This window comes from Dama dama, chromosome 11 (assembly GCF_033118175.1).
Source record: "Dama dama isolate Ldn47 chromosome 11, ASM3311817v1, whole genome shotgun sequence".
Lineage (NCBI taxonomy): Eukaryota > Metazoa > Chordata > Mammalia > Artiodactyla > Cervidae > Dama > Dama dama.
In genome coordinates, this window is record NC_083691.1 from 37,881,030 (window position 1) to 37,905,919 (window position 24,890).

Genomic DNA, 24,890 nt, shown 5'->3' on the forward strand with positions numbered 1-24,890 from the left:
TCTGTTCTGTATTTCTGTGTCTCTTTTTCTGTTTTGCATATAGTCCTAATGAGATGGATGAAGCTGGAGCCCCTTATACAGAGTGAAGTAAGCCAGAAAGATAAAGAACATTAAAGCATACTAACACATATATATGGAATTTAGAAAGATGGTAACGATAACCCTATATGCAAAACAGGTATGCTCATTGACTGTGTTGGTCATGTCCCTGTCTAGCTCACTGACTTCCTTTTTCAGCTGTAGTAATTTTTAAGTTGATTCTTATATTGATCTGCTGTTGTTATTTTAGTTGCTCAGTCATGTCCGACTATTTGTGACCCTGTGGACTGTAGCTGGCCAGGCTCCTCTTAAGTTGATCCATTATATGATCTGCAAATAATGACAGTTTTTTTCTTCCTGATTTTTATAACTGTTTTTAAAACTTTTTGTTATTGCACTGGCTAGGACAGTAATGGTTATGGTTAGAATCCTTTCTTGTTTTTTATTTTAAAGGAAATACCCCTAATACTTCAACATTAAATATAATGTCTGTGTAGTTTTTGTGGATATGTTTTATCAGGTTAAGGAAGCTTTTCTTCTTTCCTATTACTAAGGTGCAAAGGAAATGAGATTTTTTTTTTTAAATCAACTACCAGTTACTATTAATTAGAAGCAAGAAAACTATATCCAGGACATAGTCCTGAATGGGATCTATTTGTTTTTACTAATGGTTCAAGACTAAATAAAGGTAATAATCTTTTAAGAATCCCCTAAAAGCAAATATTGAAACACCTATAAAGATGCTGATCTAAATAAAAAAGTTTAACATTTTAGAGAACTGATATTCTCAGCCAGTAATATGTGTAGTGGCCCAGGCTTTTTGAAAAGGAGTCTTTGTTTTGGCAGCTTTAATGGGGCAAATGGAAATGCCTGACAAAGGTAAGACATGAACTTGAATTCTCCTGGAGCTCACTGCAGGTCTATTCCTCAGGGATTATGTCATCAGAGCAGATACAAATGTGAGTGAGTCTGAAAGTCTGTTCAGCTTCATGGAAGCATACAATGCAAAGTCATGGAAACAAAACACGTGTTGCATAGACACTGACAGTATTTCTGTGTTAGCACCAAGAGGTGCTCGTTATATCCAATATTGTATGGAGTGGAGATGGCAGCCAGGGGTGGTGTTAGAAAGGAGTTTGGGTATAACATAGTTGCATGCCTATTTGAAGCAGGAAAGAAAAATTCTCTTCCCAAAGGGATGACTGGGAACCACATTGCTATTCTTGAGGCTGGGTTTACTCACCCAAAGCTTAAAGTCCATCATCATGGCCACCATTTGGAATGAGAGGAACTGAACAGGGTCTGTCTGGACTATCCCTCAGATCCATCCCATCAGTTATCAGTACCGTTTTCAGTGAAGGTATGCCCAAATGTATAGTTGTTGCCACCAGAAATTGAATAATCCTTTGGTCATTTGCTGTATCCTAGTAATCATACTGGGCTTCCACAGTGGCTCAGTGGTAAAGAATCTGCCTGCAATGCAGGAGCCACAGGAGATGCGGGTTTGATCCCTGGGCTGGGAAGATCCCCTGGAGGAGGGTGTGGCAACCTGCTCCAGTATTCTTGCCTGAAGAATCCCAAGGACAGAGGAGCCCGGTGTCTACAGCCTACAGGGTCGCAGAGCTGGACACAACTGGAGCACTGAGCTCACACGCAGTGACCTTACTCTCATGTCTGATGTCTTTACCAGCAGGACCACAGAGCTGAATCAGCACCCGCACCCCCGGGCCCTAGATTTTTGACACTGGAATTAATTCCAGGTGTGCATTATCAGAAAATTTGTAGTCTGGTTTGACAGCTCTTCCTTTTTCCTACTCTTGCCTGGAATCACTCCTTTCCTATTCCTGTCTGAGGGTCTCCCATTGTCTTCTTTCCCACCCTTTGGAGCCTGCCTTGTGAACCCCAGGGCCAACCCTGCCGAGAAAAGGCTGCTTCTCATCACCTGAAATCCACCCCAGCTGGGGGGAAGCCTGATCCTTCAGGTTCAGATAAGTGTGAATGCTTCTGCATCACTTTTATCTACGAGGTACTCTGCATTCACGGGGACTATTTACCTATTGCCACAAAAGCTTGGATGGAAATGCATGTTACCATCAATTTCAAACTGGTCTTTTACAGTGTGTATGTGTGTGTGTTTGTGCTCAGTCACGTCCAACTCTTTGCAACCCCAGGGACTGTAGCTCACCCTAGACTCTGTCCATGGAATTTTCCAGGCAAAAATACTGGAGTGGGTTGCTATTTCCCAGCTATTTCCTGACCCAGGGATCGAACACCTGGATCTGTTGTATCTCCTGAATTGGCAGGCAGATTCCTTACCACTGTGCCATCTGGGAAGTCCCTTTTACAGTAGGAGATCTGTAAATAGTTTTAAAATAGTTTTAAGCAAAAAGAGATGTACTCTATATTATGTAAAGTTTCAGGTGGGACTCACAGGGAGGAGAATGTCAAAGGGCTTGTATTTATTTATTTGCTTTTTCATAACTAATATTTATTATTTTAAATTTAATATTTATTTAATATTTTAAATTGAAGTGTAATTGACCTACCACACTGTTATTTCCAGGTGCACAGAATAGTGATTTGATATTTTATTTTAATTAATTAATTTTTAGTATATTTAAATTTTTTATTTGGCTGCACTGTTTCTATCTGTGCACGTGGGAGCTTTGATCTTTGTTGTGGCATGCGAGCTCTTAGTTGCAGCATGTGGGACCTAGTTCCCTAACCAGGGATCTAATCTAGGCACCCTACATTGGGAGCGGGGAATCTTAGCTCTTGGACCACCAGGGAAATCCCTGATAATTTTTATATGTTATGAAGTGATCACAATTTGAGTGGTGATATCATCATACAAAGTTATTACAATATTATTGACTATATTCCCCATGTTGTATATTTCATTCTCAAGGCTTAGTTTTTTTGTAACTGGAGCTTGTACCTCTTAATCTCCCTCACATCCTTCCACACCTCCCACCTATGGCAACCACCTCTTTGTTTTCTATATCTATGAGTCTGTTTCTGTTTTGTCACGTTAGGTCATTTGTTTTGTTTTTCAGATTCCACATATCTGTGAAATCCTGTGGTGTTTATCTTTCTCTATCTGACTGATTTTACTAAGTATGATACCTCTCGGTCCATTCATGTTGTTTCAAGTGGCAAAATTTCATTTTTTTATTGCTGAGTAATGTATACACATACCACATTTGTCTGTTCATCTATCGATGGGCATTTAGGTTGCTTTATATTAGCTATTGTAAATATTGCTGCAAGGAACATAGGGTTGCATATACGTTTGCTAATTAGTAGAAGTGATGGATTGTATGGTAGCTCTGTTTTTAAATTTTGAGAAATCTCCATAGTGTTTTTCATAGTGGCTACACCAATTGACATTCCTACCAACAGTGCACAAAGGTTCCCTTTATTCCACATCCTCTCTAACACTTATTTGTTGTCTCTTTTTTCTGTCTGTGCCATGAAGCTTGTGGGATCTTAGTTCCCCAACTAGGGATTGAACCTGGGCCCCCAGCAGCAAAAGCACTGTGTCTTAACCATTGGACCACCAGGTTTTCCCTGTTGTCTTTTTGATGATAATTATTTTGACAGATGTGAAGTGATATTGTGGTCTTGATTTGCTTTTCCCTGATAACTAATGATGCTGAGCATCTTTTCATGTTTCTTGGCCATCTGTATGTTTTGGGAAATTATCTATTCAGGCCTTATGCCCTATTTTAATCTAGTTGTTTGTTATTTTGATGTTGAATTGTATGAACTCTTTGAATATTTTTGATATTAATGTCTTAACAAAGATATTATTTGCAAATATCCTATCCCAATCAGTTGGTTGTCTTTTTGTTTTCATGATAGTTTCCTTTGCTGTGCAAAAGCTTTTTATTTGTTTATTTTTGCTTGTTTCCCTTTCCTGATCACTATGGCTAGAACTTTCAGTTCTGGGTTGAATAAAAGTGGTGAGTGGGCATCATTGTCTTATTCTTGGTCTTAGGTGAAATGCTTTCAGCTCTTCAACATTAAATATGATGTTGGCTGTGGGTTTGTCATATATGGCATTTGGTATGCCCCCTCTATACTAACTTTGTTGAGAGTTTTTCTCATAAATAAATGTTGATTTTTGTCAGAATTTTTTTTCTGCACCTATTGAAAGGGATAGGCCTGCAGGGTTTCTGCTGAAATGTCAGCTGATAACTTTATGGGAGTTCCCCTGTACATACCTTGTTGCCTTTCCCTTGCTGCTTGATTTCTTCCCCATCACATATACATTTTCATAAAAGAACTGCATTGCAAGCATATATACCTTCTGCTTTCCCCCAACACTAGACCATAAACACTTTTTCTTGATTAAATATTATACCTGTCCATGACACATAGATTATCACTTAGCCACTATTGAGCATTTAGGTTATTTCTAATTTTCCTTTTATAAATGATGCTGTGATAAGTTTGAAATAAGCTAACATGAATTTACTACAAAGAATTACCAATTTTTTCTTACCTCTTTTGGGAAGATATAAATGAGAGCTAAGGAAATACTAACCATGAGGGCAGCTTAAGGCCAAACTGGGCTTTGTGAAGTTTCTTAAATAAAACTCTTAGATGCCTAGAAAAAAAAAAAGATTTTCTCTTTAATTTTTTCCATTTTAATTACAATGAGTCTTGGTGTGGATCTCGGATTTATCTTTTTGGGGATGTTCTGTGCTTGCTGGCATGTTCTCTTTCCCAGATAGCTGTAAGTTTTCAGCTATCATTTATTCAATTAAGTTATTTGCCCTTTTTTCTCTCTCTTTTCCTTCTGTGACTCCTGTAATGTGACTGTTACTGTGCTTAGTATGGTCCCAGAGATCTCTTATACTATACTTCTGTTTTAGAATTCTTTTTTCTGTTCAGCTTTGGTGGTTTCTACTACTCTGTCTTCCAGTTTGCTGACATATTCCCCTGTCTCATCTATTCTACTGTTGATTCCTTCTAGTATATTTTTATTTCAGTTATTATATTCTTCAGTTCTGTTATTTCTTTATATTTTCTAGCTCTTTAACTTCTCATTGTGTTCATACATTTTTCTCCTGAGTTCATTAAACATCTTTATCATCATTACCTTGAACCCTTTATCTGTTAGCTTGTTTATTTACAGTTCACCAAGTTCTTCTGGCATTTTATTTTGTTCCTTAATTTGGGACATAGTCCTCTGTTCCTTCAATTTGCCTGATTTTCAATGTATTCAGTATATTGTTATGCTTTCTGATCATGGAGAAGTCACTTTGTACAGGAGATGTTTTATGGGACCTAGCAGCATACTCTTCTCTGGTCACCAGAGCTATATGCTCTAGAGTGACCCTGTGTGGGATGCTGGGCTCTTCGGTTATGATGGGACCAATTACTGTGGGCAGCTGGTAGGTAGAGCTGGTCCTGGGCCTGGTTTGTTGCCAGGTCCTGCTTCACGCAGGGGCTGCCAACCTGCTGGCTTGTGGGGCTAGGTCTTGATATGGCTGGCTGCATGGACAAGGATGTGTGGGGCTAGTGCTTGGCCCGCTTCTGGGCAGAGCTTAGTTCTTATGCTGCTGGCCTTTCAACCCAGAGGGCCCCAGGACTGGTGCTGATCTACTGGCGAGTATGGAAGCCCTTGGTGCTAACAAGCTAGAGAAAGACTCCAAAGTTGTGCTTGCCAGCCCCAATGTCACCGTGGTAAAATGAGCCCTCAAAAATAACTGCTGCCAACATCTGTATCCTCAAGGGGAGTCCTTGCTGGTTCTTGCTGCTCTGGGAGCCTCTCCAAGATCAGTAAGTGGGTCTGACCCAGGCTCCTTTAAATTACTGTCTCTGTACTGGGTCTCAGAGTATGTGAGATTTTGCATGTCCCTTAAGAGCCCTGGTAGCCGAGTCAGTAAAGAATCTGCCTGCAGTGCAGGAGGCCTGGGTTTGATCCCTGGGTTGGGAAGATCTCCTGGAGAGGAAATACCACTTTGGTATTCTTGCCTGGAAAATTCCATGGACAGAGGAGCCTGGTGGGTGACAGTCCATTGGGTCACAAGAGTTGGACACAACTTAGCAACTAAACCACCTTAAGAGCAGGGTCTCTAGCTCTCCCTTAAGCAAGTCCCATTGGCTTTCAAAGTCAGACATTCTGGGAGCTCATCTTCCTGGTGCAGGACCCCTGGGGACTGGAACCTAAAGTGGGACCTGGAACCCTTGTTTCCCTGGGGAGAACCTTTGCAATTATAATTATGCTCCTGTTTATGGATCACCTACCCATGGGTGTGGGTCTTGACTATACTGCATCTTTGCTCCCACCACCAGTGTCACTATGGGGACTTCCCTGTAGTCCAGTGGTTAAGCATCCACCTCACAATGCAGGGGACAGGGGTTTGATCCCTGGTCAGAGAATTAAGGTCCCACAGGCTGCAGGCAACTAAGCCAGGGCACCACAACTACTGAGCCCATGTGCTGCAAAAAAGACCCAATGTCACTATGGTTCCTTCTTTATATCTTTGATTGTGGAAAATCTTTTCTGCTAGTTTTCAGGTCATTCTCATTGATAGTTGCTCTGTAAATAGTTGTAATTTTGGTGTGCCCAATGAGAGAAGGTAAGCCCAAGGTCTTCCTACTCCATTACCTCAGCAATACCTCCAAAGTGCTTGTGTTTTAAAACAATGTGAATATAGGAGGCTGTAAATCTTCCATGACTAATCTTGGGGGTGCACATTTTTGGTGTCAATGATGGGTGGTTGACAGGTCTCTTATGACTTCTCCTTCAGAAGAAAATGAAGCGTTTTCTGCACTCTTAGCACCAATGTTTCTTGTACTTTTAAAATGCTTTGCAAGAATGCAAGCCACTTCACTAAAAAGAAGTATGTCTTTTATGAGTTGCATCCATTTTAATGTTTACAAGGATCTCTCAACTAAAGATGCTGGCTAAACAGTACTGAATGTGCACAACTAATGGAACATCTTTTAACAGAGCTTTGCTCTGCACTCTCCAGTGACTCAGGCATTTTGTTAACTGCTCCTGTTGCTTTATAAGGACATTGTGAAATGACATTTGAAACTAAACAAAGGAGATGTTGCACAGTTTTAACTCCAAAATTTAAAATTGTCCCAAGTAGAGAAGGAAGGGTTTATATAACTAAATGACCATTTTAATGTTGAGCAAAAAGGGAGTCAAAGCTTATGCCCAGAAGAATTAAAAGGCTTCTAATCTATTTAGGTACGGTAACTTCAAGATAGAGGTGCCATGGTTCAAGCCAATATGATACAATTGTAACCAGAACAACTTCATTTGTTTTGCATATGCCAACTCTATGGTCTATGTTTGATAATTATAAGTAACATGGACCTTGTTTACAATGTATTTAGATGGACAAAGTGTTACACTGATTGTTCTACACCTAAGTGAGACTCCAGGGAAACACATTCATCTGAAGATAGAAAACTGGATTTAGTGACAAACAATTTTACACCTGCTGCTCAACTTTGCAGTTAGCACTTGATCAATAATCTTATTCCTGTTAGTTTCTTTGTTTATTCAACATGATACATTGGAGCACAACTCAGCATTCAGCAGTCAATCATTGAAATGATTTTATAAGAAAAGTTGGTTGGCAATGCAAGCAATATATGAGATTTAAAAATTCTTCATTCCATACAGTAAATATTTTTTCTACTTCTAGTACTTTCCTGGTTTCATCTGTTACACTTAAATTAAATACAGCTGGAATTTATTTTGTTATAAGGAGTGAGGTAGGGCTCCAACTTCTTTTTCCTTCCAAATTGCTAGTCAGTTATCTCAAAATGATTTAATGAAGAATGTAATTTAAAAAAGTCCATGTGCTCAAAATGCTATTAAAGTTGAATACTAATGAAATCTTGGAAAGAAATTGTGGAATGATTTTGTTTTCAGATGGTTTTATTCCAGTTAAGATGAACTCAAGGCTTAATGAGGACTTATAAAGAAACAGATTCAGGAACTAGTAAGAAACACCATTTTACCTACAAAAAATAGAAGTTGAATGTTGGACAGCTAAAGAAGACAGAGTAATCAAGATAGTAGAAGGCACAAAATAATTTGAGAAATATAATTTAATCTGCAGAATGATAGCCATTTTTATGATCACAATGTTAAGCACTTGAGCAATCTGTACTTCATTTTCATAGCAAAGAGACAACCAGTGAAAGAGTTGATTTTAGGAATTTATTATTTTTTTTTAAAAAAAGCAACTTCCAAGGTTTGTCATTGTACACATTTAGCTCAGTCTTCTATAGCAGGTACAGCAATAACTGATCCTTATAACAATGACTCAGAGGCACTGAAAATTCATAATGTCTTCTGAATTATCACAGATAGAAGAAAGAATTAGAAGAAGAGTTTAATGTTAAGTGTATTTAAAACATCATATTCTAATTCTTTTAAATTGGTTATCCAAGTACAATAATATAGTAGAGTTCGGATAACTAGAAAACGCAACTGACTAGAACATCCCATGCCCATCTGATGTGCATTAACAGACTTTTTACTGCATATATCTTTATTATAGTTTGCAAACTAATTCAACCCACTTTTACACAGCATTAATTTCTTTTTGAGTTGGTGCTGGGCTGAAATTGTGGTACAATATGTCATCTTTTTTTTTTTTTTCTAGTTCTTGGATAAATTTCCTTCATCTGACCTGGTGATTGAACTTTAGTGTGTATGAGACTCCCAGATAGTCTCTGCCCATTTAAGATATATTTACAGTGAAGTTACCCGCAGCCAGATATCCAAGACTATTAATTAATATGTCCACCAGCTCTGTTCTCGACTCTGGTAAAAGAGACGTTGTGTCTCACTGGAGTGTGTGCCAAGCTACAGGCCAGACACTGTGAGCTGCTCATTAACAGAGCTAACCACTCAAGGTTCTTTTTAATGCTGTGCAAATAAGGGTCTCGTCATTTCAGTAACTATTTGTACATTTATAAAAGCAATACAGTCATGGGAAAAACCAACAAGCACAGCTTGGTAGAATAACCTGCCATGAAATTTCATTGGCCTTATAATAATTTACTACAACTGTTCCTTTTATTCACACTGGATAGGAAATGCTTCCATCTAACACATGGAATATGAATATATACAACAAAAAGTTGGTTTTTATTAAAAAAAACAACTTCGGGAGGACAATAATATGAGAGTTGAAAAAAATAATTTTGTGCAGTTTCCTGATCACAATCATATGTCTGCTACCTTTTACAGGGAATGACCCAAGTACGGATAGACTTATAAACCAGTTAAAGAATTTTCCTGCCTGTAATAGCCTACTATTCAAATATTACCTTGTTCATACAGTATAGAAGTTTCTCCTTCTCCACTGTCCTTCTAAATGACTAGGGTTTACATGAAGAATCCGTTTTAAGGACAAACCCTGCTAATCCTCTTCAAAGCCATCATGTATTTGCAGTTTCCCATTTCACCAAAAAGTTTATCAAAACATCTTGGAAACTGCACAGGGGCTTCTGATTGATGTATGGTTGAGATCTTGAATGTTGCATTCTCACCTTATGCCTGCCGTCTTGATGCACAATGTTAATTAACGTCTTGGCTTTAACTTTTTGATGGCCGCAGTGAGCCAGGCGGCAGTGGTGTGGGGTGGACTGTTTTGTACCGCCAGCAGTCAAAACAGTGGCCAGGGGCTCAACGCCTCTAGGCTGTGAGCCTGGGAAACCCTTTTGCCTATGGAATGGGTCTCTGGAGTCCAGCAATGTCACTGCAGGTCGCTGCGACATTCTGACACCTGCTTCATGGAGGACTGTACTAAAGAAGAAGCCTAATGTTTTCAACATAGATAATTTGGGCCAGGATGGGGGGCAGGGGAGGGAGCCCTGGAAAACATCTCTGATTTTAGCTCTATGAGGAAGCTGTGGGCATCTCTGGAAGCGGCAGGCTGGAAGAAGGGAGGGCCCACGGTATGCCTGGGGAAGTGTCAGTTTGGTGTTGGCAATGCGTTTAGGGCCTGTAGCCCCTCACTAAGGCACTCTGCCTAGATTTTTTTTCCCCTGACTGTACCTTTTATGTCCAAAGGTTTCCTCATCCCCCCACACAATCCTTGTTTGCTTTTGCTTTCTAAAGTTGAGATAGTGATTAAGGATCATTTATCTCTCAATTTTAACTGATGAGTGGTGGGTCTTCAGACTTATGGTGTGAAGATTGTGAAGGAATCCTGGGCTCATTGGAAGATGTGCTGTGATTGATTAGCAATGTCTGCCATGGCTACAGGCGTTGGTGTGTATGCAGTGTATGCTGGGTCTTATGTCTCTGTTCTAAGTGAGGTGAAAGAATGAGACTGGCTTGGGGGGTTCTTGCAAGACCTTTGGAGACCACAGCCCAAAGCACCAAGTTTGCATTTACTTTAGATTCTGCTTTATTCTCGAAAAGATTTAAGAGTTTTAGGACTTTTAAGACCTGTGGAAAGTTGGAGGGGGAGGTAATTTTGAACAGGCTGGTGCAGCAGGCCCTGAACAATGGCTTCTGTTTTCATCCTTGGGTGATGAAGTCTAATGTTTAGAAAGTGATTATATAACTTCCTGGTGACAACAGATTCAGCAAGACTTGGAGGAGTGGAGTGGTTCCCAGGCATTGTGGGAATTTCAGGCAGCTGATAGTATTTGTCAGTGTGCTGAAAAGCCAAGGAGAAATACATTTGCACCAGCTTTTCTGGGTGGATATATTCCTTAGTATGTCGGGACTATTGTCTCTCAGCTCTACCTAGAAGTCTCTGGTGCACAACTTCATGAAGAAAGAAAAACAAAATCAGTGAAATTGTGTGGTAGGTGCTAGTGATGCCATTTTGGGAAGATCAACTCATATTTGTCTCTGGAAAATAGTATCAATCACTTCTTCATATCTCAAGTGATCTACATTGAAGCCAAATCTTGATTTTTCTTTTAACATAAATCATTAGCAAGTTGCTCTTCGACAATGCTATTGTCTGTTGATTTAGGGGCCATGTTGGGCCAAAGCCAGCCACCTCTAGCTGATGGCCTATCAGCTTTAGAAACTGTCTGATGCTCCCACTAGTACACGCCTGTCAGTGCACACACCTGATTTCACTTACACAGCAACATGGCAACATACCTTTTCCACCTGTGAACAACCACCCTCTTCCTCACTTGGAAATGGGGAGAATTTGGAAGGAAAATAAAGTATATCTTTTTATTCCTCTGCAAATCCCAGAACATGCTTTTGGATACCTGTCTGATGTTGAGTTTCTTGTCACAATGGGGACCCTAATCTTTACCCAAAGTTGTAGGTGAAGGGTTTTGACCTTCCTGGCTGGCATGGAGGATTCCTTGGTTTGTAGATCTAGGGTCAAGAGATGGAGGTGGAGTGGAAGAGGGAAGGCAGCACTGAGCAACCCAGCAATATGACTTCTTATCTGACGCTGCATTTCACCCTCAGAGAAATGATTTTCATATTGGTCTCCAGGAGACCCAATCCCACTTAGAGCATCTCAGCAGTTTCACTGTCTTTGGAACCTTCTAGAGATGATGGCTGGCTGATGGCTATAATTGTGACTGTAGTTGCCTCATCACTGGTTTTCAGGCAATTCAAAATTTCAATTTCTTTCCGCTGATCACAATTGTTGGTGTATTGGTGTTACAAATTTTTATAGTGTGTGAATGTCAGTGGGCGTTATCACCACTCTTTTCCAAAGTGGAAGCCTCCTCTAACTGAAAAGACTTGTTCTAACACCACAGAGGAGCCTCCTCCCCTAAGTTTCTGAGAGAACCCAGAGCATGAACTGTGGGTTCTAGACAGAAGGTCTAGGAGGAGGTCGGGAGGGGGGTGGTGCCCTGTTGGGAGGGGGAGCCTGTGGAGGAGGGGGGAGAATAGAAGGTGGGGATGGAATTGGAGGGGTGGGGGCACTGGGAGGTGGGGGAGGGCAATGGGGGGCAGGGGGTGGTGGGGTGTAGATGGGGGCAGGAGGTGGCGAGGTGGTGTGGTAGGCATTGTTGAGGGGGTACTTGGCAGGTGGATTGTTCTTGACTCTGGTGAAGTTGATACAGCGTCCCTGAAAGAGAATCAGAGAAAAAGAAACATTAGGACCAACCTAGACAGCATATTAAAAAGCAGAGACATTACTTTGCCAACAAAGGTCCGTCTAGTCAAGGCTATGGTAGTCATGTATGGATGTGAGAGTTGGAGTATAAAGAAAGCTGAGTGCCGAAGAATTGATGCTTTCAAACTGTGGTGTTTGGAGAAGACTCTTTGAGAGTCCCTGGGACTGCAAGGAAATCCAACCAGTCCATCCTAAAGGAGATCAGTCCTGGGTGTTCATTGGAAGGACTGATGTTGAAGCTGCAAACTCCAATACTTTGGCCACCTGGTGCGAAGAGCTGACTCATTTGAAAAGACCCTGATGCTGGGAAAGATTGAGAGCAGGAGGAGAAGGGGACGACAGAGGATGAGATGGTTGGATGGCATCACCGACTCAATGGACATGGATCTGGGTGGACTCCGGGAGTTGGTGATGGACAGGGAGGCCTGGCATGCTGCAGTTCATGGGGTTGCAAAGAGTCGGACACGACTGAGCGACTGAACTGAACTGAACTGAGCTGAGCTGATGTTTGCTGGGGTCTTACAACAGGGCGGGTGGGAAGTGCAGAGGGCGGGCAGAAAGAAACCTGCGGAAAGCAGATGCTTTCTGTCAGTGTTTATGTCAGTGCTCTTAGCAGACCATTGAAATAGAACCTGATAACAAATAAGCTCCCCATTTCCTTCTTCTGGGCTTACGATTGAGAGAGTTAATTCTTGGGTAGATTAATAAAGAGTCCAGGGCCCTCAAGGAGGAGAAAGGGGTCTGGGGCTCTCAAGGAGGTGAAAAGGACAAACTTTTTTTCTACATTGCTTTGTCTTAGTCACATAAAATGTTATTTTCTTTAAGCCAAGAGCTAAAGATTACACAAGAACACTCATCTTGCTCAAGGGTCTGTTTTTCCTTAAGCCCTGTACTAAGGATTATATAACAACAATGTATCTTGCTGAAAGACATGTTTCTCCTTTTTAACAAGAACCTTCTGATTAATCTTGTTACCTTAAGATGTCTGTTATGGGAGTGGGTCTGGTAAAAGTATATAATGCCTTGATAAGACTAGCCAGTGGGGCACTGTCCACCCCCTTCTGATGTCTGTCAGAAGCATTCTCTGTTCTTTGTAACTGTAATAAAACTTCTGCCACAGAAAAGCTCTGAGTGTTCAAGCCTGGTCCCTAGTCCTGAAGCTAAATCTTCTTTGGAGATCATGAATCTGACATTGTTCACCATAAGCTATCATCGTGGGGGCTTTTAAGGGAATTAAGTTGCCAAGGGAAAGGCGCAGCGTTCTCGTTCCATAACTTCTTCGAGCTGGTAAGGGACACAGACCCTAAATTGTTGAGGCCAACACTATGTCACAAAATTATTTGTTCAACTTCATTTTCCCCCCAGATTCTACTAAGGGTGTGGAAGAGTAGGGGACTGGATGCACAGGGTCAGGGCAAGTACAGAAGTCATTGAATTTAATCTCCTCAACAGCCTTGCCAGGCAGGTATTATTATCTATTGTTCTGTTACACAGATGAGAGAACTGAGGCTCAGGAAGGTTAAACCACAACTAGGAAGAGGTAGGTTTGCTGTTACCAGTAGATGCAGCTGCCTGCTCCAGGCCCCTGCCTCCCTAGTGCTCTGACATGGACAGTTTATCCTGCTTTTGCTTTGGCTGGGGAAACCTTCTTCTTCCAGGTGCTATGGCACCTGCTCAGGTGCCCTTAGATTCTTAGGAAATACAACCTGGGGACCTTTTATTGCAACAAAGGCATCTACTCTGAATTCGGCCTTTTCTCCACCCTTCCCAGGGACCTGGCTGGATAATGCAGAGTAGACACCTGGAACACCTACAACTGCCTCCTCAAAGTAGCCCCCTCCCCCTGGGGCACTTCCCCTCTGCTCTTTGGAAGCAGACACCCACCAGCTCTATTCCTTAAAAAAATTTTTTTTTAATGGGAGGATAATTACAATATTGTGGTGGTTTTTGCCGTACATCAACATGAATCAGCCATGTGTACACATGTGTCCCCCCATCCTGCACCCCTCTCCCACCTCCCTCCCCACCCCATCCCTCCAGGTTGTCCCAGAGCACTGACTTTCTGTGCCCTGCTTCATGCATTGAACTTGCACTGGTCATCTATTTAACATACAGTAATATGCATGTTTCAATGCTATCTTTTCATATCATCCCACCCTCTCCTTCTCACACAGAATCCTAAAGTCTGCTCTTTACATCTGTGTCTCTTTTACAGTCTTACATATAGGATCGTCATGTTCCCATCTTTCTAAATTCCATATAAATGCATTTATACAGTATTTGTATTTCTCTTTCTGGCTCACTTCACTCTGTATAATAGGCTCCAGTTTCATCCACCTCATTAGACTTGACTCAAATGTGTTCCTTTTTATAGTTGAGTAATATTTCAATGTGTATGTGTACCACAACTTCCTTATCCAATGGACCAGTTAGACCTAATTGACAGCTATAGGACATTTCACCCAAAAACAATGGATTTCAGTTCTATTCTTAATAGGTGTTTGGGAGCCTTCCACTCAACACTGGGCTCTGCAAGGGATGGGAGCACAGGCCCTCTCCCCCTCATGAAGTTCTTCTTCTGGTATGAGGAGCACCTCCCTCCAATCACCTTTCCCATTCGACCCTCCCCTGCCTGTCTGGGCAGGGTACTGGCCACCTCTGTGGGCCCTGGCCTTTTCCCAAACTTCCCACGCCCACGGGGGCATCTTCTTCTCCCTACTGTGTGTCCTGGATGCTGACAGGATCCTTCCCCAGGAGGCTGAGGCGGGGTACCCCCTCTGAGGCTGTCCTTTTCTCCTTGTCCTGCTCATTTTAACCTGATTATAACCCAAGACAGGAATGACTCAGGGGCTTCCACTGAGGAGGAAGTGTGGATTTTTCCTGGCTTCCTTCTCTAGGATGGACGCCATCCTGTGCTGTCCAGCCTGGATGTGATGTGTCCACCTGAGAGGCCAGGGTTTCCTTTTCCAGGCCTTTCGAGGAAGAGCCTGGGGGAGTGGGGAATGAAGAGGGTGTGACTGTAGACCTTAAGGACCAATTACCTAAAGGACAAGAGGGAAATACAAGTGTGTGATCTGAGACTGGCTTCGGGAGAGTCAGGCGGGAGCGGGATGCAGGTCTGCGGGAGCGGATGTGGGCGGGGCCAGAGCACCGCCTGCCTCACACATGCGCCCCTCCCCGCATCTTTCAGTCCGGATCAGGTCCTTTGTCCTCCACGCAACTTTCCCTGAAAAGTACAAGTGCTCGGGGCTGGTGCACTGGGAAGACCCAGAGGGGTTGGATGGGGAGGGAGGCGGGAGGGGGGATCGGGATGGGGAACACATGTACATCCATGGCTGATTCATGTCAATGTATGGCAAAAACCACTACAATATTGTAAAGTAATTAGCCTCCAACTAATAAAGATAAATGAAAAAAAAAAAAAAAAAAAGAAAAGTCCGGCTTCTACTCATTCTTTGCTTTCCTCCCTGAATTCTCTAGTTACCGTCTACACCACACTCTGAAGTCTGCATCCTATAATTGCTTTATTTGTAAATGCCTTCGCTTCCTGACTAGATGAGAAACTTCTGGAAGGCACTGGCCTCGTTTTGTCATCTGCTGCTCCACTGTTGGTTTAGGAGTTACAAGGCCATATTTAGGTGCCAGCACGCCAATGAGCTTACATTTTATGAAATTAAACCAGGGCCTGACCTCATTAGGTTCTGATTGGGGTCCACTAACTGCAGAAATCAGCTACCATCTTCTCATTGCAACTCCAAGATCATGGTCGGACTTTCACGAGTTAATTTTGTGACCCAGCACTGTGAATTCCTGTTTGCTGAAGCAGCCCTCTTTTTCAGCTTTATAAACCTAAGCCTCAGTTACATAGTTTATTTATGATCCTGGATACAGCTCTTTCTTTCAAGATGTGAAAGTCCTAATTTTATTACCATCTGTGATAAGTTCCTCTAATGGGTAACTCAGCACTGGGATTTACTGTACTACATGTTCTGTCCTATGTTCCTAGATACGTCTGACCAGACCAGGATACTAGAGAAACCCATTTCCTTTAAAGCTGAAGGAAAGTTCCCTTCCTGGGGAAGGAGATGCTGATGCCTGTGGTCAAGGCCCCACGTACCTTCAGATCTCCTTTAGGGCTGGCTGTCCCACTATTCTCTCCCTCCCTCCAGGGATCAGTTGATGGTCAGGGTGGGCAAGAGACGAGGTGAATGAACCCAGAGTCCGTTTAATTATTTCATGTAATTGTAACTAGTACTTTTACCAGAGACAAAATTAGGAGCTCCCAGGCTGCTTCTATCAATACTTCCATTCATAACCCAGATTTGGATTCCTCAATGTCTTCAAAAGAATTTGAAAGGATCCACTGAACAAAACTCTCTCACATCTGTCAGCTAAAGATGGAGAAAAAGCAGGCAGGGGTTGGGGGTGGGGGGTGGCGATGAAAATGAGGAGAGGAGAGATCTTCCTGGTCAGCCCCTCTCCAGCCACCATCACAGCCTTTGGCCACAGCAGCTGAGGGCAAGGGTGGGGTGGGGTGGGGGAGAGGCAGAGAGCACCCCTTCCTATAGTCAATAACACCCCAGGAGTGCCCTGGGTCACCTGCTGCAGGGCACAGGTACAGACCTGGCGCACTGGAGCCGAGAGCAGCTCGGCTGCTCGGAGCCAGAGGGGAGGGGGCAAGCTCACAGCCTCTGTCATGACCTCCTGAGTGACACGCCCCTGTAAGACATGAGGTGGGGATAATACACCACCTGCCACTTGCTCTCAAGATGAGGATTAACTTAATCAGCATTGGTGGTGGGCTTGGAACAGTGCCTGGCACTGTGTTTGGTAAGTGAAGTTGAGTCTAGGTGGGGAAACAGACACAGTAATGTCTATTGTGCTCAGACATGATAATGACCTTGTCTAGGGTAGACAGGCCAGTTGGAGGTAGTAGCAGGATTTCTGACTCCTAGTTTAGTGCCTTCTAGGAGAACTGTGGGGTAGAACCTCTACATTCCTCACCTAGCTTCTAGAATAAAACTGATACACAGGGGTGAAAAAAGTGTAGCAATGGACAGGTGACCAGAGCAGCTCCCAGAGCTCGCTCATTTCCCCACCCTCTTCTATCCTCCCATTGCTGCGCCACTCCTATAACTTATTCTTACAGGACACAGTTGACTGGCAATGCTGTCACACATACTTATCGTCCCAAAAAGAAGATGCAGACACCGCATAAACAGATCCCTGGAGTCAGTTACAGTTAAGATGCAGTTAGGACTTCAGGCAGGGGTGTGGCTACAAATTAAATTCTTAAAACCTGGAGCCAGAGGAGCCAACACAAACACTGTAACTCTTAGACCATATAATTGGCCTAAAGATCAGTTTACACGACATCAGTTTTTGCTTGTGAGAGGGTAATAGAAAGGCCAGATGTTTTCAGTGTCACATATGCCAGCAAATCTGCACCAGTGTTTGGTTAAAAGGCTGCTAGGACAGTAGAAGCACTTAGTTCCTGCACTGGTCTCTGTAACCAGTTTAATTCTATGCACTATTGCTTTTGGGTGGTTTGATTCAGAGCCAATATTTGGTTTTGACCTCAGTTTACCTCACTGCTCATTTACAAAGTAAAAATGCCAATTATTTTTACATGTTAGCAATAAAATGTCCTGATTAAATTTTAAGAAGAAAATGCAACAGTATTTCCTGTAAGTGGAGGCACAGCAGGATGCTAGGTGGCATTCCCTCCAAACTGCAAAATTCTACTTTGATTTGGTTGCATTTAATGGTGTTGGGAGGATTCTTAGAAATGTCCAGGCACGTCATCCACTTAATTTATTATCAAAATCTATCAGCTAAGTATTATCATCAGTGTACAGAAAGGAAGTCGACTGAAGAGGTAGAACTATTTAAATAACGTGCTCAAGACCATACAGCTGGTAAATTGTAGGAATGGGATTAAAACCTAGCTCTGCTTGCCCTAGGCTCTCACTCACCCACCCCCTTTTACTGTATTATCCTGAATATAGAATAAAAGTGCTAATAATGCTGTTGAAGCACTTGTAGATAGTATCATATAATGTAGTACTTGGCCACAGTCCATCAGCTGTCAAGAGATCTTTCCAGAACCTAAGTCTGGTCAATTCACTTCCCAGGTCACCATCATTCAGTGGCTCCCACTAATGCTGAAGCTGAAACTCCAATACTTTGGCCATGCGATGGGAAGAACTGATTCCTTTGAAAAGACCCTGATGCTGGGAAAGATTGAAGGTGGGAGAAGAAGGGGAGGACAGAGGATGAGATGGTTGGATGGCATCACCAACTCGATGGACATGAGTTTGAGTAAACTCCAGGAGGTGGTGATGGACGGGGAGGTCTGGCATGCTGTAGTCCATGGGGTTGCAAAGATTGGACATGACTGAGTGACTGAACTGAACTGAACTGAACTGAACTGAACTGAGTGATCTTTAAAGTAAATTCCAAACACCTCCCTCCAATAGCATACACAGCCTTCTGTGATCTGGTCTTTGCTTACACCTTTCAATTAAATTCTTGCTCTTTTATTGCAGGATGTTTAGCTGAGCACATCCTAAGCTCTCCACAAATATTTATTTAATGAGGTCTGTACTCTGCCACTTGGTTTTCTTCTCAACATAAACTTTGTTCCCCAATGTGCGGGTGAATATTTTTGAGGCTGCATCTGCTTCCTCTCCTTTGAGATCTTCATAGCAGCATAAGGTTCCAGTTTAGGCTGGCACTCAGCGGATACTGCTCACATCTCCAAGTGTCTCTGAGGTGGAGCAAGCCTTCCTAGGAAGCTCAGGTTTTCCCTGCAAGTTTAGGTTCTCAGAGGACCAAAGGTCCATCATCTCACAGTTCTGTTTACATCTCCTCAGTCATCCTGCGATGGTTTCCTTTGACCATAGGAGTGGTAAGAATTCTATGTATTCCCTTTGATTTCCACACTTGAAATGTTGACATGTTACTTTTAAACATACCTTTTTAGGTTACTTTTTATTGATTTATCAAGAGAAGTTGGTCTTCAGTAAAACTTTCTATCTAAAGTGGAGGGGACACACTCTGAAATGATCATGGCATAGGCAGGATGAAAGATCTTATTGACCAGGTTCTGGCTTCTTCCCAGCTTTGAACTGCAGACAGATGGTCCAGGAAGAACAGGCAGGAAGCTGGGGGTGTGGGACAGTGGTCTGTCTGTCCTGCGGGTCTGGCCTGGGAGGCAGAGCTCTACCCCCAGTTCTGCCTCTAGCATGTGAAACCCTGAGGCCCTTTCTCTCTTGGGTCTCAGCCTCATCATCTCTGGAACAAAACTGTTGTGCTTGCTAGATCATGTCCACAGACCCTTCAGCTCTAATGTTTTAAAATTCTATCAAAATTCAAACTGCCTTGGAACTCTTTAACTTGGATACTTTAATCCGAAGTCTTCGGGAGCACCCAGTTTGCACATCTTTTTATAGACTATTTCGTTTGGCTAACTCTTTGTGTTGCATATTTTCCATTTGGTCATCAGGTTTATAGAACATTAATAGACTGAAAATTCAGAATTGGATTCTCTATGCTCTGCTCTTTTTTGTTACCATGGTAAGGAGTCAAGCTTGCCTGCCGGTTCTGAATTTGGGTTTGCGGGAGATGTGTGAGAAGAGCTGAGGTCTGATTGTGTGCAGAAGACTTGCCAGTGGTGAGCTCATGGGTTCTGAGTGCTGTAAAACATCTGTTTGGGTATCAGGCACCCTCAGTGGAGAGGGAGCTGGCCTTCAGAGATGGTTAAAAATACGCCATGGCTTCCACTGATTAAACCAAATAGTTTCCTACGAACAGAGGTCACTTAAGGAAATTGGATTTCACAGGAAGAATATGAAAATAATCAGACGGAAAATGGAGAACACGTCTGCCAAGTTTCATCTGACAAATACCTTTACTCTCTGGTTTAGTTCCTCCATTGATTGTCCTGTTTGGGGGTATTTCTCAAGTTACAAATGGATCAGGTTTCCAAAGTTTGTTTTATGTCAGTTGTTTAGAATTAGGAGCATAGTTCCTAACTTACATCATTCTTATAAATGGGGGTTGGTTCTCAGGCTAGACCACAAAAAGCTCACTGGCGTGTTGAAGCAACTGATGTAATTCTGCTGAAGTAGATGCTCTGGTGATAAATGAGACACATGAACAATGAACGCATGGAGGACTGGATTTGAAGACTGCATCATGCCTTTTCTTCTGCCTGAATCTCTTCATTTGTTAAGTCATTTGTGCATTTCTTTCCCACAAATGGTTTTTGAGTGCTAACCATGTCCTGAATACCTTATAAGGTGCTGCAGACAGTTCTGAGCAACCAAACACAGTCCTGGCCCTCAAGAAGAATATAGCCCAGAAGTAGAGGTGGGCAACAATCAAACAATCCCACAAATAAATGGATCTCAGCACCCATGGGCTTCCCTTGTGGCTTAGATGGTAAAGAATCTGCCTGCAATGTGGGAGACCCGAGTTTGATCCCTGAGTTGGGAATATCCCCGGGAGGAGGGAATGGCAAGCCACTCCAGTATTCTTGCCTGGAGAATCCCCATGGGCAGAGGAGCCTGGCGGGCTACAGTCCAACTATAGTTGGACATGACTGAGTGATTAAGCACACAAATATTGTGTTCTGTGGCCCTGTCCTTGGTCACAGTTGACTGGACAGGGGAGTGGACACCTAATTTGAGGTAGACAGATCAGATTCTCTCTTCTGGGAGTTTGGAATTATGACTAAATTTGCAGGCAGTCATTCAGTTAGGGTTGATCTCAGTTAGGAAATATAAGTGGAAACTGGGGGATGGCCATCTACTGCCACAGTCAGGGAGAAGCAGAGTTCTGATTCTCTTACAAATGATGAATACTTTATTTATTTTATTTTTGGCTGCATTAGGCCTTAGCGGCAGTACACGGGATCTTCGTTACAGCAGGCAGGATCTTCTGTTGTGATGTGTGGATTCTCCAGTTGAGGCACGTGGGCTCAGTAGCCCCATGGCACATGGGATCTTAGTTTCTCAGTCAGAGATTAAACCCACGTCCCCTGTGTTGCAAGGCAGATTCTTAACCACTGGACCACTAAAGAAGTCCCTGATTCTCTCTCTTAAAGATCTCTCCTATCCATCCATTCATTCCTCCATGCTCTCGCTGTTGGCTTCTCTGCTATAAATTGAGCCACTCAGTGAAACTGTCTTCCTGCTTTCTGCCTTTCTCTTTTCCAGTGACATTTTGGTTTCCATGTAAAATTTATATGTAGTGGCCAGGAGGAGAAGAGGGCAACAGAGGATGAGATGGTTGGATGGCATCACTGACTCAATGGACATGAGCTTGAGCAAGCTCTGGGCATGGTGAAGGACAGGGATGCCGGGTGGGCTGCAGTCCACTGGGTCACAAAGAGTCAGATATGACTTAGTGACTGAACAACAAATGCACATAGATATACACACGTCTGCACAAACATGGATGAGTAGAACTATATATAACATGTATGTGGGCTTCCCTAGTGGCTCAGGGGTAAAGAATTCGCCTGCAATGCAGGAGATACAGGAGATACAGGTTCAATCCCTGGGTTGGGAAGATTCCTTGGAGGAGGAAATGGCAACCCACTTCAGTATTCTTGCATGGAAAATCCTACGGACAGAGGAGCCTGGCAGGCTACAGTCCATGGGATCACAAAGAGTTGGATACAAATGAGTGACTGAGCATGCATGCAATAAGATATATGTATGCCTGTATATGGGCTTCCCTGGTGGTTCAGACGATAAAGAATCTGCTTGCATGTGGGAGACCTGGGTATAATCCCTGGGTTGGGAAGATCCCCTGGAGAAAGGCATGGCAACCCACTTCAGTATTCTTGCCTGGAGAATCCCCATGGACAGAGAAGCCTGTCGGGCTACAGTCCATGGGGTTTCAAAGGGTTGGACACAACTGAGTGACTAAGCACAGCACATGCCTGTATATATAAACATTCATATATTTCTATATGTAAATATAAATATATATATAATCATATACACATTACATAGACACACAGTCAAGGTTGTCTTCCTGCTTAAATTCTTCAGTGTCTCCCCACCTTCTACAGGAAAATATCCAAGTTCCTCAGCACGAATTGGTCCTGCTCCCTTGGTATTTCTTTCTGCCAATTTCATGTGCTTTTCTTTTTTTGAGCTTTGGTCCATCACTGGAAATGAAGATACCACACTCTGGCTTTTCATTTAACTGCATCCATTTATAGGCCCAAGTTGAGGACAGGGACAAAGTTGCAGAGACACCTGTCTTGCCTACTTCCTCTTCCCCAAAGTCAGAGCCGAGGGTGAAGAGAAGGTGTGTTGTGAGTGGTGATGCCAGAATTCTTTTCTGCTCCCTTTTCTCCACTGCACCCTTACCCTGTCTATAAATCTCATATAATAGCCTGCCTTTTATGTGCTGTTCGTGGAAAAGGATCCAAGGTCAATTCCTTTAGTTATTTGATGCATTTTGCTGACACACATACTGGCCTGCTCTCCATAATAACTTCTTTGGATGCCAAAACTGAGGGTAAGATGAAAGCATGAAGGAAATATTTGGTAACAAGAGCAAACTAGAAAAATGAAAGGGTAGAAATATATAAAAATGGCACATCTTTAGTGGGACATGTGTAAACACGGGGTTTGTTAAGAACGACGACTGAGATAAGACATTTAAGAGCAAAATTCCCCCCTTTTTTCTGATTACCAAGTTCTACAATTTATTTGTGGAAAGTTTGGAAAATGTACAAAGGAAGGAGGGAAAAGAGGAGGGAAGAATTTCAATGATCACACTCAGAGTTGTGCTCATTCTTTCAGATCACACACATACATACACACACAGAGAGTAGGCACATGTTTACAAAAAATGGTATCATCATGTATCAAAGTTTTTTAAATAAAATGCTATGGTCATTTCTCCCCTTCCATTTTCAATGGTTGCATAATCTGTCACATGGAAATACCAAATGCAATTATTAAATTCTTTATTGGGCATTATGAGTCTATTTAATTTCTAACTATCCTTATATTTCTAAAATAAACTTCTGAAAATTGTTAATTTTTGATTTGGGATTTTTGCACCAATTTTCACATGTGAGATTGGCCACTTTTGTTCTTTTTATCATCAAGGTAATAATTTTCACTAAAGGAATTGGGAAGATTTTCATCTTTTTTGTATATTCTATATTTGTGAAATAGCCTAAGAATTACTAGTTCACTAAAGAATGGGAAAATTCTCTCGATCTTTCTGGACATGTTATTTTTATTAAGTGCAGCTTTTTGATGGTTTTAAAAGTTTTTGCCACAGATATTGACCTATTCCGGTTTTATAATTTTTCTTGAATCTATTTCTATAATTTATCTTTTCTTAGAAAATCATTCATTTTATCAAGATTTTTTAATCCATTGCATAGATCTATGCTTTGTACATGGGAAATTCTTACAATTAAGCAAATCTCTTTCTTTGTGATAATACCCCTTTTCTTATTATCCATATTATACATATTTATATATCCTGACTTTTCTGAGTTTCAAAGATTTTGTCAATGATACTAGTATTTGCAAAGAAAAATTTTTAAGACTTCTCAGTTCTACTCACTTTGCTTGGTTTTCATTAATTTGTTCTTAGACTCACAGATTCCTTGTTACTGTTTTTTGTAGATTTGTTTCATATTCTTTTCTAATTTTTAACTGAATGCTTAGCTCATTATTTTCATTTTTTCTAACAATGAAAAAAATTAAGGCTATGATTTTTTTTCCAATTCCCATAGGTTTTTATTGTGGTGTTCTACTTGTCATTATTTTCTAGAATCCCAGTAATTGTCATTTTCATTTCCCCTTAGACTCAACAGTAATTTATGAGAGTGTTTTAAAACTTCTAAGGGCTTTAAAAAAGAGTTAAATTCTTATTCCTAACTTCCAGGCATGGTTTGTTTATTTGTATTTTTGGTGGTGACATGGTGGGAAAAACGTGGCCTGTAAAATTATATTTTTTCTCCTCTTCCCAGTTTTCTTTGTTGCCTAAGTCATAGTAATTTTTCACAAATTTAAAAAATACTGTGAATTTTCTAGTTGATGGGTACACTGTTAAAGAAATATCCAAAAATCTATCTTTATTAGATTAAAGCCTCTCTATCTGTTGTTTATTTTTTCACCAGCTTGATCTGTTGAAGTCTAAAAGTGGTATGGGTTTATTAATTCCTCTATACTTCAATTTTAAATAATTGTATTTGCTCAAAGTTTGCTTTGCTGCTTTAGTCATTGGGCCACCCAAGAGCAGCAGGGGAGGGGCCTCTCTCAGAGCAGTCTAGGCAGAGAGTTCTGTTCCAAAGAATTCTCTCTTCCTGTTTGGGTAGCTTGTCTGCAGGAATGGCTGCCATCAACTCCTTCCTTCCTCTGGGTACAGGCTTCTCCCCCTGGTGAGGAAGAGTCCATTTTTCCACTCCCTTGAATCTGGTTTGTGATAGTTTATTTATTTAGAGTTATTTGTTTGTTTATTTTTGGTTGCGCTGGGTCTTTGTTGCTGCTCACGGGCTTTCTCTAGTTGCAGTGAGCGGAGGCTACTCTTCGTTGCCGGGTATAGTCTTCTCATTGCAGCAGGTTCTCTTGTTGAAAAGCACGGGCTCTAGACGCAAGGGCTTCAGTAGTTGCTCAGTAGTTGTGGTGCATGGGCTTAGATGCTCCTTGCGGCATGTGGAATCTTCCCGGACCAGGGATCATACCTGTGTCCCCTGCATTGACAGGC

At 42.0% G+C, this 24,890-nt stretch overlaps 1 protein-coding gene and 1 long non-coding RNA gene across 2 annotated transcripts in view; one reads left to right on the forward strand and one right to left on the reverse strand.

Moving 5' to 3' along the window:
- The window catches only part of LOC133064716 (uncharacterized), a 90,152-nt gene that overhangs the window by 53,507 nt on the left and 11,755 nt on the right, over window positions 1-24,890 (forward strand). The window lies entirely within an intron of this gene.
- Window positions 8,223-24,890, reverse strand: part of ANTXR1 (ANTXR cell adhesion molecule 1) — a 251,881-nt gene continuing 235,213 nt past the window's right edge. The window contains exon 18 of the mRNA XM_061155147.1: window positions 8,223-12,089. Coding sequence (XP_061011130.1) covers window positions 11,829-12,089 — 261 coding nt within the window. The 3' untranslated portion in view covers window positions 8,223-11,828. The remainder of the gene's footprint in view (window positions 12,090-24,890) is intronic.